At 36.0% G+C, this 14,624-nt stretch overlaps 2 protein-coding genes across 2 annotated transcripts in view; one reads left to right on the top strand and one right to left on the bottom strand.

Annotated features, from left to right (window-relative positions):
• The window catches only part of TMTC2 (transmembrane O-mannosyltransferase targeting cadherins 2), a 249,038-nt gene extending 241,344 nt beyond the window's left edge, over positions 1-7,694 (top strand). The window contains exon 12 of the mRNA XM_051608986.1: positions 4,710-7,694. Within this exon, the coding sequence (XP_051464946.1) occupies positions 4,710-4,889 (180 nt within the window). The 3' untranslated portion in view covers positions 4,890-7,694. The remainder of the gene's footprint in view (positions 1-4,709) is intronic.
• The window catches only part of SLC6A15 (solute carrier family 6 member 15), a 1,002,329-nt gene that overhangs the window by 301,778 nt on the left and 685,927 nt on the right, over positions 1-14,624 (bottom strand). The window lies entirely within an intron of this gene.

The raw sequence follows: 14,624 nt of genomic DNA, 5'->3' as shown, positions 1-14,624 counted from the left end.
GAAAATTGATTCTATGATTCCGTCCTAGTGAAATCAGGACAATGCTTTATAGTATCCTTACATCTGGGGGCAACTCCTAGGTCATAGTTTTGATCAAAAGTTGTGAGGTCTGTCAAGATCAAGTGCCACCCCTGAAGTGAGTCTTTTGCTGACAGTTACCTTTAGTGATAAAAAAGGAGCTGTTGACATTTTGATTGCTTCAGAAAATACTATGCTGTGCTTCAGCAATAACACAAGTAATAAAAATTCAAGTGAAAATTCTTGCCATCACTGTAAGAGGATAAAGAAGGCATGACAGCACTTTATCTCATGGTCACTGATAAGATGAAGCAGTCCACCACTCCTAGTGAGCAATTCTACAACTAATACTCTGCTGCTTCACTACTCAGTCATTGTATCTTCTATGTATCTTCAGTTATCAAAGAGAAATATATTAATTCTTTGTCCTTATTTAACTAGAAGTGCTGGGATGCAATATTCATATGTGAATGAATTTTGTGTTCCTTCTTTACAAATTGACGTTCCTCAACAGGAACCCGAAAAGAACAAGCCTCCTTAATTTCACTGTTTTAAAACAAACCACTTCACCTCTGTTTCTGATGGGTTGCCCATGCTGATTACAGTGTTCATTAAACAGTCCTGGGGTTCTTTCGAAACATCTACAAGATTACACACTGCAGTAATTCATTAAGAGGAAGATTAATACTGGCAACATCTTTCCAGTGACCTTTTAAAATGGCTAAGTGAGAAGTAGCTTGCACTTGCAATTCTACAGAAGTAAAAATGGGCATCATTTTCCTTAAAAGTAACCCAGCAGCAACAAAATGTGATTTCATTGCAAAATCTGCTGCCCTGGCCTCTGTGGTGTTGAGCAGAAAAGGTCATCTGCAAGCAGAGCTTTGGGGAAAACAATTTCAGATTTCATTGCTTGTGCTGTTGTTTTTTCGTACTTGTCTGCCATGCAAGAGGTGGTTTTGAGCTAGTTTAATTTTTTTGTATTTGTGTCTCTCTCCACAATGTCTTAGACATATATAGGAATAAACTTGTCTTCTTCTGTTCTTCTGTCTGTTCTTCTGATATTACATTTGTTACAAATGGGGCCAAAGATGATGAACAGGGAATCAGTTCAAATTTTGTGTCATTAATTCTGTTTGTGGGTCCAATACTGTACTTGGTTACATTTGTATAATCCTGAAGTACTACTAAGAATTTTTTAAATTATTTGGAAATTCCATAGTTCACTAATTTTAGAGAGGACTTTAATTTACAGTAAAAAATATTTATTGCCCCAATGCTCTCCTTTTATTCTGGTAGTATAGAGAAAGTTTGAAAGCATTGTCATCAATCTAGACCAAAACACCTCAAGCAAGAAAATACATGCCTTTTGCTTTTCTGTTATTCATTTACTACTCTTTTATTCCTCTCCCCTCTTCCCTACAAGCACCTCCCTCCACACACACCCAAAAAAACCCCAAACAAACAAACAAAAAGCTAAGGAAACAAGCACACCATAATAAAAATGCTAATAAAGGGAATAATTCCCAATAGACCATAGCAGACAGCATGTATAATCCCAATAGAAAAGCCAGTCAGCTTTTTTTGATGTAAAGCATCTGTCTCCAAAAGGAAATGAAAGCAGGCCTGTTTCTCCTTTCAAGTCTCTGAAGTAGTAGGTGGTGTCATTTGTTATACAGTGCTACAAGTCCCATGTTATTGCACTGGTAGCTGCCGACTGCCTTTGTTAACGTACTGAAAAGTTTTATCAGCTGTCTTTAATAAAAAACAATACATACGAAGAAAAACTGTAGCAAATGTCCTGCTCTTGTGTTCTCAGAGCATCATTTATAGCTGTCAGAGAGTGATTGCACTGATGTACAATCTTGTAGTCACCCAAAATTCTTGTGACTGTTACAATAAACCGTAGATCTTGGGGTGGCTGATACCCTAGAAAGTCAGGAAGTAGTGTTTCCAAGATCCGGTGCACTTCCTCATTTGACACAGGAAGGAGTTGGAATGAGCTTTCAGCACTACCTGAAATGAGTTTCTAGTTCACATTTTCCGTGGATACGTTTGTTTAGAGCATTAATGGCCTAAAATTTGTAGGGTCTCCAGGAAATCAGGAATGACAAGTAGAAGTTTGAAACTCTCATGTTCAGTTAAATGCATGCAGTTTGTTATTTTTCTAGATGTTAGATGTCACTTTCTCTAGTGAAATGATGTGCCAAATTAAAGACATTATAGCAAAAGAGTTTTCTTAGCTTGGCATGGAGTCTTAAATATGTGACATTCTTTGGAGCACTTGATTAGTACCATACATGTACCAAATTTTCAGGGGTGTGTGGAGGAAATAAAGAGGAATTCTGGAAGCAGTAGGAGACAACTGTGTTACTTCCCACACAAAAGGTTTGTGGATGCTGTAGAATTAGCCTTGAGCACATTTCAATGTGTGTCTTATTTAATACGAGTTTTTTTAGGTTTAAGATTTTTTAAATCTTTATCCATTGTAAGCTTTGTCTAGATCCACAAATAGTTATATTTCAAGAGAGGAGACAATTGTGTGTCAATAACTGTGCTCTTGAAAAAAAAGTTTGATTCATAAATTGTAATTAGACAAATAAGGAGCACAATTAGTGGGAATGTGCCATCCTACTCGTGATTTGAGAAAATCATCTCAAGCAATCTTAAGCCAAAAAATAAATTAAAATATAAAATGTGGGTATTTAGACAACCATTTGTATACAGTGGAGCTGTTTTCCAATCACTCTTCACTTGCATCACTTCAAGTACCACCCAGAACGTCTATAATTAAGGAGTGTATTATTCCATTACAAAATATCATACGGAGCTATGATAATATGGCTGTTGATATTTGTTGTCCATAGCAAAGATTAAATTTCAGGGCTCAGTTTTCCTTCTCTGTATAGAATATGGCTGAAGAGCAAATTCTGGAGAGTATTTAACAGGGAAAACTTATAAAATCCAGCTGGTTTTTCAGTTTTATTTTTAGTAGAACAAAGTAGTTGACTTAGGAGTAGTGGAAATAAACTGTCAGGGTAAAGCAAGAAAAATTAAATCTAAAAATAACATCTTCAGATTCCACTGCATTGTCTTTGTGATGTTTACAATAGGGAGGGCTGAACTCGTTTTGCTTAATTTCGAAACTCTGGAAGCCTGTTATTCTGAAAATCTTCTGCATCACAGTTCTTAAGGAGTTTTTGCGATGTATAGGTGAAAAGAAGCAGGAAGAAAGTTTATGTAGGATATAAACCTAGGGAATTAATAATAAAAAATAAAATTTAGGTTTGGGACACAAGAATTATGGGGGGTTGGGGTGGGGAGAGTATTGAAGCTTGATTCAGAAGGATAAGTCACAAGTTTTACTCACTAGTGGAGAGGTTTGGAACATAACGTAAGTCTTCCTCATCCTAATAACTTCCTATTACATCAGTCTGGGAGACCAACTCCAATGCATATTGTATTTGCCTTCTTCCTACCATATTTTCCTGAAGTTATTTACACTGAAGGAATTCTTAAACAAACCAGAACCCCCACCTAATAGTCTGAAGCTGAGTTTCCATGTGGCTTCACATTCTGAGTGTTGCATTTTGGTCAGAACAGTGCTGAGTAGTATCTTGAAACACTTGTCCTCTGATGCAAAGTGAGTGAGTCACAGAAATGAGTGTTCCTAAAGCTCATTGGAAATGATGGTCACCTGAGGGAGAGTACCCTAGTGAACTTTGTATAGTTTTTTTCCCACTTTTCTTTGAAATGCAAGGTACTGGTTTGGCAAATGCTTTTACTGTGCTCTCACTAGCAGGTGAATATCTTAGGTATTTGCAAAAAGGTAGGTTATGCTGTTCTCTTCAGCTTCATAAATCTGCTTTTCTGCCCTTGTAATATTTGTATACTCTAGTAACCAGAAAAATTTAATTATCATGAACAACTTACTATTTCATAATGGGATAATCTAAAGATGAAAAAATAAAAATGCAGAACTTTTTGTCTTAGCTGAAGTTGAAAAAAATATTGGTAATGTAAGAAGCTTTTTCATGGATTTGTTATGAAATTTTCACATCTTTGTTCTTAAAATAGCATGTGTTTCCACCATTGTTAATTTTATTCAACTGTTCATTAAGAAATAATTGCCACAGCCTGGATATAAATGGATATCCTAAGACCCCTGAGCATTCTTAGAATTTGAGAACAAATTGTATTTTCTACTAGTTATAATTAAGACAAAGATAAAAAAGGGATGAGTTTCAATGTGTTAACTATTCCCAATGATTATAAACTCTTTATTGGCAATGGGTTGAACTAAAATTAAATTCCTTTCTTTAATCCACTCTTGGATTACTTTAATTTTCTCTTAGAAACTCTGCTATGCTGACATTACCACATGTAAAGCTTTACGAGTTCTGTGTTCTCTCATTAAAGAGAGAAGTGTATGTTTGTAGACACAAGAGCTAGCCCTGTTTAAAGCACAAAGTATACAGCAGCTGTTCAGAAACTTTTTCTTGTTATCTCTATTTGCTTAAATTGCTAAATTGCTTCCATGAAAACTCTGCAAACATAAGGGAATAATTTGTTTAAGTGGAAGAAGGTTGTCTGAAAAGAAAAAAATGAAAATATTCCTAATAATTCCCCTTTCCTTTTTTTTTTTTTTGTTTGGTTTTTTTTTGTGTGTGTGTGTGTGTTTTTTTTTGTACCAGTATCCAGCTGCCTTAATGAATCTTGGAGCCATTCTCCATCTGAATGGTAAACTGAAAGAGGCCGAAAAAAACTACCTCCTTGCTCTTCAACTTAAACCTGATGATGTCATCACTCAGTCCAATCTTCGCAAATTGTGGAATATCATGGAGAAACAAGGTTTGAAGACATCCAAAACATGATAATGAAAACCTTGAACTTTTTTTTCTTAAACTGATTCAAACCACGAACTAAAACTTCTACACAGCTGTCCAATCAGAGAACACATTGGACTTGACTGCAAGGTCAGAGGTCTTAATTGCTGCTAGGAGAAGCTGTTCTGCTTTTTTGGCATAAGTTTTTTGCTAGATAAATGGAAAAAGGGAGATTTAGAGATATTCATGAAGGACTTGTTACCCCACAAAAATATTTAGAACCATAGCACTTCAGAGAGGGGTGTTTTTGGAATATTTGATAAATCATTGCAAATCCCATATTGCTCACTTTGGGGTGGGTACTTGAAATGTATACTGTCATAGAAATACTAAGGGAATATTGTACAGTATACACTAAGCCATATGGCACTAAAAGTGGTAATAGTAGGTTAAAATATTTTGCTGATACTGTAACTCATTAAAATGTATACTAAATCCAGTGTGTTTGCAGTTTGTCTTAATGCTGCTGTATCTCATTTTAGGACCATTTACTTAGCAATTTCACAGCGTATATGGACTATTTACATTTTTTTTTTCCCCAAACCTGTCACTTGTGACTAGATTACAGCATTCAAATTTGTTTACTGAGAATATGCATATTTTTTCAGCTTGTTAAGTTTTAATGCAGTTTTCCTGAGATACACAGTCAAATAGCAGTGGGCTAGACAGAATGAGCAAGGAATGGCCCATATTCTACATGAGATGTGTATGTAGGGTGGAAAAAGAAAAATAAGTCCAGAGGTGTGATTTAGCAATACAAGCAAGACTGACAATTGCCTTGGTATCAAATGAGTGTGATCAGACATTCCCCTTAAGAAAAAAAATACTAGTATAATTGAACAATGTGTTTGACTCTCTTTACATTAGTATCAGGTAAGATCAATTTTAAACTGGTCTCTGCTTACAATATTTTTTCAAGAACTCAGCCAACTGAGGTTTGAAAATATTAGTGCTTGGATATGCTACAAATGAGACTTCATGAGCAACTTGGAGAAAAGGGAATTTTATACATTGATGAGAGTAGCAAATAACCGAAGGGTGTGGATTAGGTCATGCTGAAAGCAGTGTAGATAAAGAGAAATCTGTAAAGGTGGTTACCAGTTAGTTTTCACAGTGGTGTTGTTTTAAAAATTATTATCTATTGAGATTCTAACCAAATATTAGCATTTTGTTTGTATTCTGACATGCTTGCTAGCAGCAGAGCTGTCAAATATCTAAATATGTTTTTGGTGAGGTTCAGTTTATTTCACTTTCAAATGATTTGGCCTAGCTGCTGTTTTAGCCTTCCGTTCTTAAATGTAAAAATAATTTATTTTAAATTGCAGTGTATTGAAACTTTAGACAGTTTTTTTCCAGGCCATTTGTTAAGTGCTTGCTTTCTTTGGAATAAGTATTATTGCTTGTAAGAAAATTTACTATTTCGTTTAATGACCTGTGGGGTATCTGCTTCAGTGTTCTTTTCATAATGGTAGATATAATGTAAAATGGTAGAGCACCTTGAATTAAAGCTTCTTCAGGATCTTCTGTTAAAAACTCTTTATTACTGGGAAAGGGTTTTTTGTTTAGTTTTGATTTGGTTTGTTGTTAGGGTTTTTTTTGTTGTTTTGGTTTTTTTCTTTTTAATTGTTGAGCACCATTCCAAGAAAACTGTAGCGAATAATACTTTGCTGTATTTATTTATTTATTACTTGACTGCAGCAATGTTACCTGCCATTAACACACAGTCTTTAAGAGTTGCTTTATCTTTTATTTGGTTTTCCCTGCATATTTTGTGGCTAGTGTGTGTACCTAATGGGAAAGGGGGCATTTGAGTTATACTCTACCTCCTTGGTCATTCTTCCCTTACAGTTAGGTTTTAAATCTGTCTTGAAATAGATAGGGAAGTAGCTGTTTCAAAGTCAGTAGAGTAAAAAATTGTAGTTGTGTGCATTTCCTTTTCTTTCCTCTTGCTCTCTAAAATACCTTAACTTGCTAAGTTTACAAGTGGCCTACCAGAAGGGCCGGAGGGGCAAGATGGTTTGGTTTTGTGGAGTGTGTCAAATTTTTTCTCAAATAATGTTATGGCTGGAAAAGCAAAATTGAAGGCTGAAAAGCTGAATTTCTACTTTACTATTGAAACCAGTGTTAGAATACAGTGGTAGCTTGAACTTATTCTCCTGCTTTACTGACTTTCTGGAAAAACTATAGAAATAAAGTAGTTAGTAACTGTAACTGAACTCAGTATAAAACTGTGGTATCCTGCAGCTTTATTTGCTCAACGGCCATCAAACTTTGATGGCTTCTTGGTCTGAACGATTCACTATGTTATTTGTCTCCTTCTACATGTACTTATTCTTGTTTAATAATTTTTATTCATTGCACAAATGGGGGGAGGGGGAGCACTCTTGTGATGCAACATCATGCTCCCGATGATAACTGTTTATGTTTGTTTCTTTAAAAAAAAGAGGTAAAAGAAAGAAAAAAGGACTAGCATAAATTTAACAAGAATGTCCCTGAATACATTTTTTTAATATAAGTCTGCGCTTAATAACTTTCTTCTTTTGGGATAAATTTCAAACATGTTTAAAATATGTCTCTCTGCTCAGGGATTTATGGTGGATTATTGCAGACAGTGCTAAAAAAAAATAAAGAGCACAAGACAAGTTTACTAAATTAAAATTTTATTTTTTGAAAAACTGTTATTTGTATAAATTATCAGATTTGTAGGCTTTCCTTTTTGTAGAAATAATTGTTTATGTGCCCAATAAGAGAATTTCAATTTTGTTTTCAATAATAAAGCATTGATAACTAATATGATGTGCATTCCTTTTTCTGTTGCTGTAACAATGCCTTTTTTTTTAAATTTATTCTAATTTAATGATTAATATTGACTGGTTTACATATGGACAGTTTATATAGCTTAAGTAGAGTACAGCCTATCATAGCTGGCTTTCTTCTACACTCTATTGCAATTATACTTCAACTGATATTTTCAAAAAGAATCTCTGGAGGGATTTTTAGCTGTTTCTACTCACTAAATCTAGCCAAAGTGGTATGGCAATTAATATACTTGATTGTTGTTTCTAAACGCTACGGAAATAAAAGCTGATGAGTAGGACATATTTACAAATCATTTTTATATTGACATACAAAGTCAGTAAAGATGTATAATTTGCTACAAAATCTGGTGAGAAGTCTTCACTTTATATATATGGTCTTTTTAACGTCTGAGATCACCTTTCTGTCGTGCTACTGTGTCACATGCCCAGTTTCAAATCTGCTGCATTTCTGCACAGCAGATATTATGAAGTGACATGGTTCTTTGACTTTAAGTTTTTCTCCTAATCTTCTATGGTCAGAGCCTTCTTAGCTCAATGGACCTAACACTAATATTCTCCTATCTGTCTAGTTCTGTAGCTTTCAGGTTCTAGGCACTGATGGATTTCTGCAATGGGATAACATTGATGGGTGTGAGCAAAGTACTAGGGAGGCTTTGCGTTACTGACTTCCAAATTCAACTGTCATGCCTTGTTTTTATCAAAGGTCACACCTTGCCTTCAGACATGGTCATTCCTTGCCTATGAAGGTTTTGATGAAATAGCAGTTGGAGTATACAAAGAAGAATCTGCTCTGTGTCACTCCTTTTCTCATGAAAATAGTCTAAACATGTACTTGAACTATTGCTCTGGTTTCTTATCCCCAAACCCGTCTCTCTGAGATGCTGTTCTGTCTGCCTTGTGTTTTATTTTCAATCTTTCTGTTTATCCAAGCACCACACTTTGCAGGCAGCAGATACCTGATACATTTGCATTTCTGATGGAAGCACACAACAGCTCTGCAGTGGCATTTTAGTCCTACCATCTTGAACAGGCGCACCTGAACTTGCTCTCTGTACCTGGCTCAGATGGCTGTATTGCTTCTGGGATTTGAACTAGTATAAGGTAAGGCACTAAATTATTCTGTGTAAATGTACCAGCTCATTTGGATCTGGCCTGGGACTCTGACAAGGCTTGTTGTTGTAGGCATTCCCATAGCAGCTTTGCCTGCCAGGAATGAGAGCAGGTAGCGTGAGACAGACTTTGCCTCCAGTTCAAGTATGGGAACAGCCAATGACACCTAAATTACTGTGTTTATTTTGCTGCATCCCTAAGGGTTGCAAAGGAGACATTTTAGTGAGAAAATCTGGAGATTTAGAAATACATTGTAGGAAATCTAAAGAGAATCCCATATAACCACTTACCTTTTTAAATCTTCTGTTTCTGGTTCTTTGAAATAAAATAAAGACCCCACTCAGGTATTATACAGGCTCTCTCAGTTGAACTGACCCTATAATTTTAAAAGTCCCTGCCTTGCTTCACAGAGATACTGAATGTGTAATCTCTCTTAGTGTGACATTGGAAGAATGTGTTTTAATGAATAGAATATATCCACTGTTATACAGGGAATGCGGAGGGACATTTCAAGGAGATGCAGATGTTTTTATGGAAATGAGCAAGAATTTTAGGGGGACAGGCTTTATGTTTGTTATATACTAGTTGAATATAGTTTCAGTGACACAGTGTAACTACATTTACTCACCACTGTTACAGAGTTTACAAGTAACTCATGCAAGGTTTGAAGATTAAATTGTTTATATTTACAAAACTATGTTGGTTTGTGTTTTAAAAACCTCTTAAGGTTTCATTTTGAAGAAACAGGTGTGGAAGCCATGTGCAGTGAGATCGGTTGTGGGTAGGTTGGTATTTTTTGACAGAACTTGTACTATGTACTTGTACTATGTTTTCTTGCATCACCAACCCCTTAGCCACTGACTTTCTGTTTTTACATGGATTTTTTTTTTTTTCTGAAACTCTGGACCTGATTGTATTCCTGAAGAGTTTGAAGAGTTTAAGCCACAGGTTCTGTTTTGAGCTAAGCAGAAATGCTTTTCAACCCAGTAATGCAGTGTTTTGTTGTACTAGGTAATCCCAGAAAGTAGAGATTACTTGAGAGGCTTTGTTTGTTGTTTTTTTTTTTTCCAGTCAGCAATGCATTTTTTGTCCTTTTCTGGAGAATTATATTTTATTTTGTCTCTAATTTTCTTGGAAACAAATGATCCTGCATGCCAAATACTTTTCTTTATTACAACGAGAAAATAAATTTACATAGAATTGTTTTATTTATTATTTTGGCATATTTGTTGCAACCACAACCATAAGTTTCTCTACAATACATGAGTGTATAATAGTACAGTGTATTGTTCCTTATATTAAATCAATTCCCTCTTCTGGTTTCTATCTAATATGCAAAGCAAATCATTACAACAAAGAATCACTTTTGCACACCCACAGTTTCTGGAATCCAGCATTGTTCTTCCTATTGTGGCAGTTAATATTTTTATATGACAACACTAAGATGTAGGATGCTAAAAAATGAGGTCTTATTCCTGATGTAGAATTGGATCTTTTCTTTCTTCTCAGGCATCATAATTTCATAGCAATTTTTGTCATTTGCTTCTCCTTAATGAATGTCTTTAATGATTGGATTAAAATAAATAAATAAATAAAAATGCTATTAATAGCAGCAGACCTCTATGAATGACAGTCATGTGTTAAAATTCATGGATGGAGCATAGTGCTTCTGTGATAAAAAAGACTAAATAGATTATTTTACTTGCTGTTCCTTCCTCTGAAATGCAGTTTCTCTATGAAGTTTGTGAATGATAATTAATCTTTTAATTATAGAACTGTAAATATGTTTGCGCTTCTGGATTTTTTAAATTTTATTTTTCATGGAATAAATCTGGGTTTTGTTCTTATTAGTTGAAAGAGTCTTTAGGCTATTCTTGCCTTTTTTCCCTGACTGTTTTCCCTTTCTCTTCTCCTTTGTTAGTTTTATGAATGATTTAGAGACTAGAAGCAGAACTGCCTTCCCTGAAGCTAAAGGCAGGGAAGAACTCTGGGTATTAACTGAGCTTCTCCAACAGTTTTGTGCCATATAGCCAAAGATGATGAAAATAAATAAAACTTGGTTTACCTTCTCACAAATACTTTAAACTGTAGACCACTTACGTCTAGACCCAAGCTCTCATTAATGTAAGTTTTAAGAATTGGTGGAAAAATTCAGTGAGTGAAAATCTTGTCCACCTTCTCTAACAGTATCTGCTTGTCTAACAAGAGGGTACCTTTCTGTCTGGACCTTTATTGCCTTTGCTGCCTCTCATTGTTCAGTGTAAGAAGTACAGATGGATCACATGAAGATGTATTGCAGCAAATTCTTCAGATGAGTCAAACTTTTCTGCCTGCAGTATTCTGATTAAGGAACCACCAAACATTTTCTTTCTGTTTTTCAAGAATAAAAAATTAAAAACCCAAATTAAACTACTTAAATTAAAAACTAAAAAAAAATTGTTCAAAGTATTTTAAATTCCTTGCAAGTGCTGTTTGCAAGTTTTCATTGCTTATCTCATGAGATTATATTTGACTTACAATTGGCTTCAAAATTCTACAAGTGACTCAATATCAAGTCAATACGTTTTGCATTTCTTCATACTAAAGATAAGCTTTATATGCATGTGAACACACATATGTCCCGTTGGCACCTTCACAGCTGTTTTGAAAATCTTCCTTGTCAGCACTGCACATATTTACTCAATTGATTTTGAGTAAGTTATTTACTGTAAGGTTTATTCTGATAAATATGAAAAATTTGCTTTATTTGACATAGGAAGAAGAAGAGATCAAGCTATGTGAAATGCAGTGTGTACTGTTCAAGAATTTCATGGTGTCTCAGTAGTGATATATAAATTTAAGAGCTGACCATATAAAAGTAGATTTTTTAACTCAATGAAGCTCGTGATTTTGTTAGAAGCAATTCTAGTCACTGCAAATAGGATTTTTAATATTTAGATTTACAGACAGATTAATTTACACAAAAACTTTTTGATATTGATCAGTGTAATACTATTTGCTGAAGTTCTAACATGTTTTGCAGTTTACTTACCTTTTAAAAATCGTCATTCAGTTACAGTGCATTTTTAGTCTACTATTTATAAACTAAGTTATATTTGAAGTACTTTTTCAAATTTTAGAAATTACTAATAGAAGGTATCATTGATGTCGTCAACAGATAATGTATTTTAGATTTCTTTAGTTCTGAGGGAAATTTAAGAATAAGAACAAGGAAGGAGAAATCATGTCATTGTTACTTTTTTAGTTTTGTTCCCACATAAACATATAATTAGTTGTACAAAGGCCACGGTGATCCACCAAAAGCTGATACACGCACCTGGGCCCAGGTAACTCCAAGTGAAGCTATGGGAACATATGTTCCCCTGGAAGAGGAACAAAAATCTGAAGGAGGATCTTCACATTTCGCTTATACCAACTGCAGCTTGTCAGGGTGCTTTTCATAATTTTGCTAATCCTGAAATCAGACAAGCCTATCTGAGTATCAAGATAAAGTCTATTTCTGAAAGTAACGCATAAACTAAATTAAGGTGATACCTGGAACACTTAGAATTCAAAAAAAGAGCACTGAGATGAATTAACATCAGAATTTTTTTTTTTTTTCTATATCTTTTGAACTGTTACAGCCTTCTGGCCTACAGAGTGTGAAGATAACCTCCTAATGGGTGGTATATTTGGGTTCTCCAATTGTCTTGGCCAGTAGCTTGTTCCGTGTATGTGAAGAGAGATCCCTTGGATAAACTGAAAATGCAGCAATCCATGGGCCCCAATGGGGTGAAATCCACATCTGCTGAGAGATCTGGCTGATGTTGCTGAGCCACTTCTCCATAAGTTTTGAAAAGTCATGGAGAGTGGGAGGAGGTGCCTGAGGACTGGAAGAAAGCCAGTGTCACTCCAGTCTTCAAAATGGGCAAGAAGGAAGACCCAGGCAACTACAGACCAGTCAGCCTCACCTCTATCCCTGGAAAGGTGATGGAACAGCTCATTCTGGAGGCCATCTCTAACCACATGGAAGAAAAGACAGTTATCAGGAGTAGCCAGCATGGATTTACTAAGGGGAAATTTTGCTTGACTAATCTGATATCCTTCTATGAAGGCATGACCAAATGGGTAGATGATGGGAGAGCAGTGGATGTTACATACCTTGACTTCAGTAAGGCTTTTGATATTGTCTCCTATAACATCCTTGCAGGAAAACTCAAGAAATGTGGCACAGATTACTGGACTGTGAGGTGGATTGAAAACTGGCTCAACAACAGATTTCAGAGAGTCGTGATCAGTGGCACAGAGTCAAGTTGGAGACTTGTGGCCAGTGGTGTTCTGCACAGATCAGTACTGGGTCCAGTTTTGTTCAGTATCTTTATCAACGACCTGGATGAGAGGATACAAAGCTGGGAGGGGTGACTGACATACCAGAGGGCTGTGCTGCCATCTAATGAGATTTAGACAGGCTAGAGAGCTGGGCAAAGGTGAACCTCATGAAGTTCAATAAGGACAAGTGTAGAGTCCTGCATCTAGGGAGGAATAACACCAGCACCAGTACAGATTAAGGGTCGTCCTGCTGGAAAGCAGCTCCGTGGAGAAAAAACTTGAAGTCCTAATGGACGGTTAGTAGTTAGTTATCCATGGGACAGCAATGTGCCGTTGTGGCCAAGGAGGCCACTGGTATCCTGGGGTGCATTAAGAAAAGTGTGCCCAGCAGGTCTACGGAGGTTCTCCTCCCCCTCTATTCTGCCCTGGTGAGACCACACCTGGAATACTGTATCCAGTTTTGGGCTCCCCAGTTCAAGAGAGATCTACTGAAGAGAGTCCAATGGAGAGCTACGAGGATGATTAAGGGACTTGAGCATCTGTCCTATGAAGAAAGGCTGAGAGAACTGGGACTGTTTAGTCTTAAGAAGGCTGAGAGGGGATCTTATTAATGTATATAGATAACTGAGAGGTGCATGTCAAGAGGAAGGGGCCACTCTCCTTTCAGTGTTGCCCAGTAATAGGACAAGGAACAATGGGTATAGCCTAGAACATAGGAAGTTCCACTTGAACATGACGAGACGTTTCTTCACTGTGAGGATGACAGAGCACTGGAACAGGCTGCCCAGAGAGGTTGTGGAGTCTCCTCTGGGAACTTTCAAAACCCGCCTGGATGCCTTTCTGAGTGACCTTTCCTAGGGGGGTCCTGCTCTGGCAGTGGGGTTGGACTAGATATCTCAAAAGGTCCCCCTCCAACTCCTAAAATTCTGTGATTCTGTGATTCTATGATTCACCTGCAAGATATGCTTGGAAAGTGTACACAGGGACTGCAAAAGCATGACTTCTGCTGTAAATACCTTTAGAAGTTGGACAAATCTTAATTGACCATAGGGAGAAACTGAGCTGGGTGAAGCACCTTGGACAAATAAATTATAAGATATTAATAAAAGTATATAATATTAATTATATGTAAAATTAATATTAATAAAATAACAATATAATATTATTAATAATAACAATAGATATTATTAAGAATAATAATATCCTGAAGACCACCCATCTTGATTATCTGAAGCTTTTGCTTTGTAGAGGTAGAATCCCAGTGACTTCATTAGACCTAAGGGAAACAAAACGCAAAATTATAGCAAAGCTGGACCAAAGCATCCTGAAAGTATTTATAATCAAAGTGTGCAAATTCAAAAGGCCTCTGATTTTGTATCAAGTATTGTTACCTAGCAAAGCTATGAGCAGGTCAGATGCTGACTGAACCTACTGTCCTCATTTGCTAGAGGGTTCAAAGACATGTTTCCTAATTTCTTTTTTTCAC

This window comes from Apus apus, chromosome 1, assembly GCF_020740795.1.
Source record: "Apus apus isolate bApuApu2 chromosome 1, bApuApu2.pri.cur, whole genome shotgun sequence".
In the NCBI taxonomy this organism is placed as follows: domain Eukaryota; kingdom Metazoa; phylum Chordata; class Aves; order Apodiformes; family Apodidae; genus Apus; species Apus apus.
The sequence above is the reverse complement of the archived record's forward strand: the minus strand, read 5'-3'. Positions and strand labels throughout refer to the sequence as shown.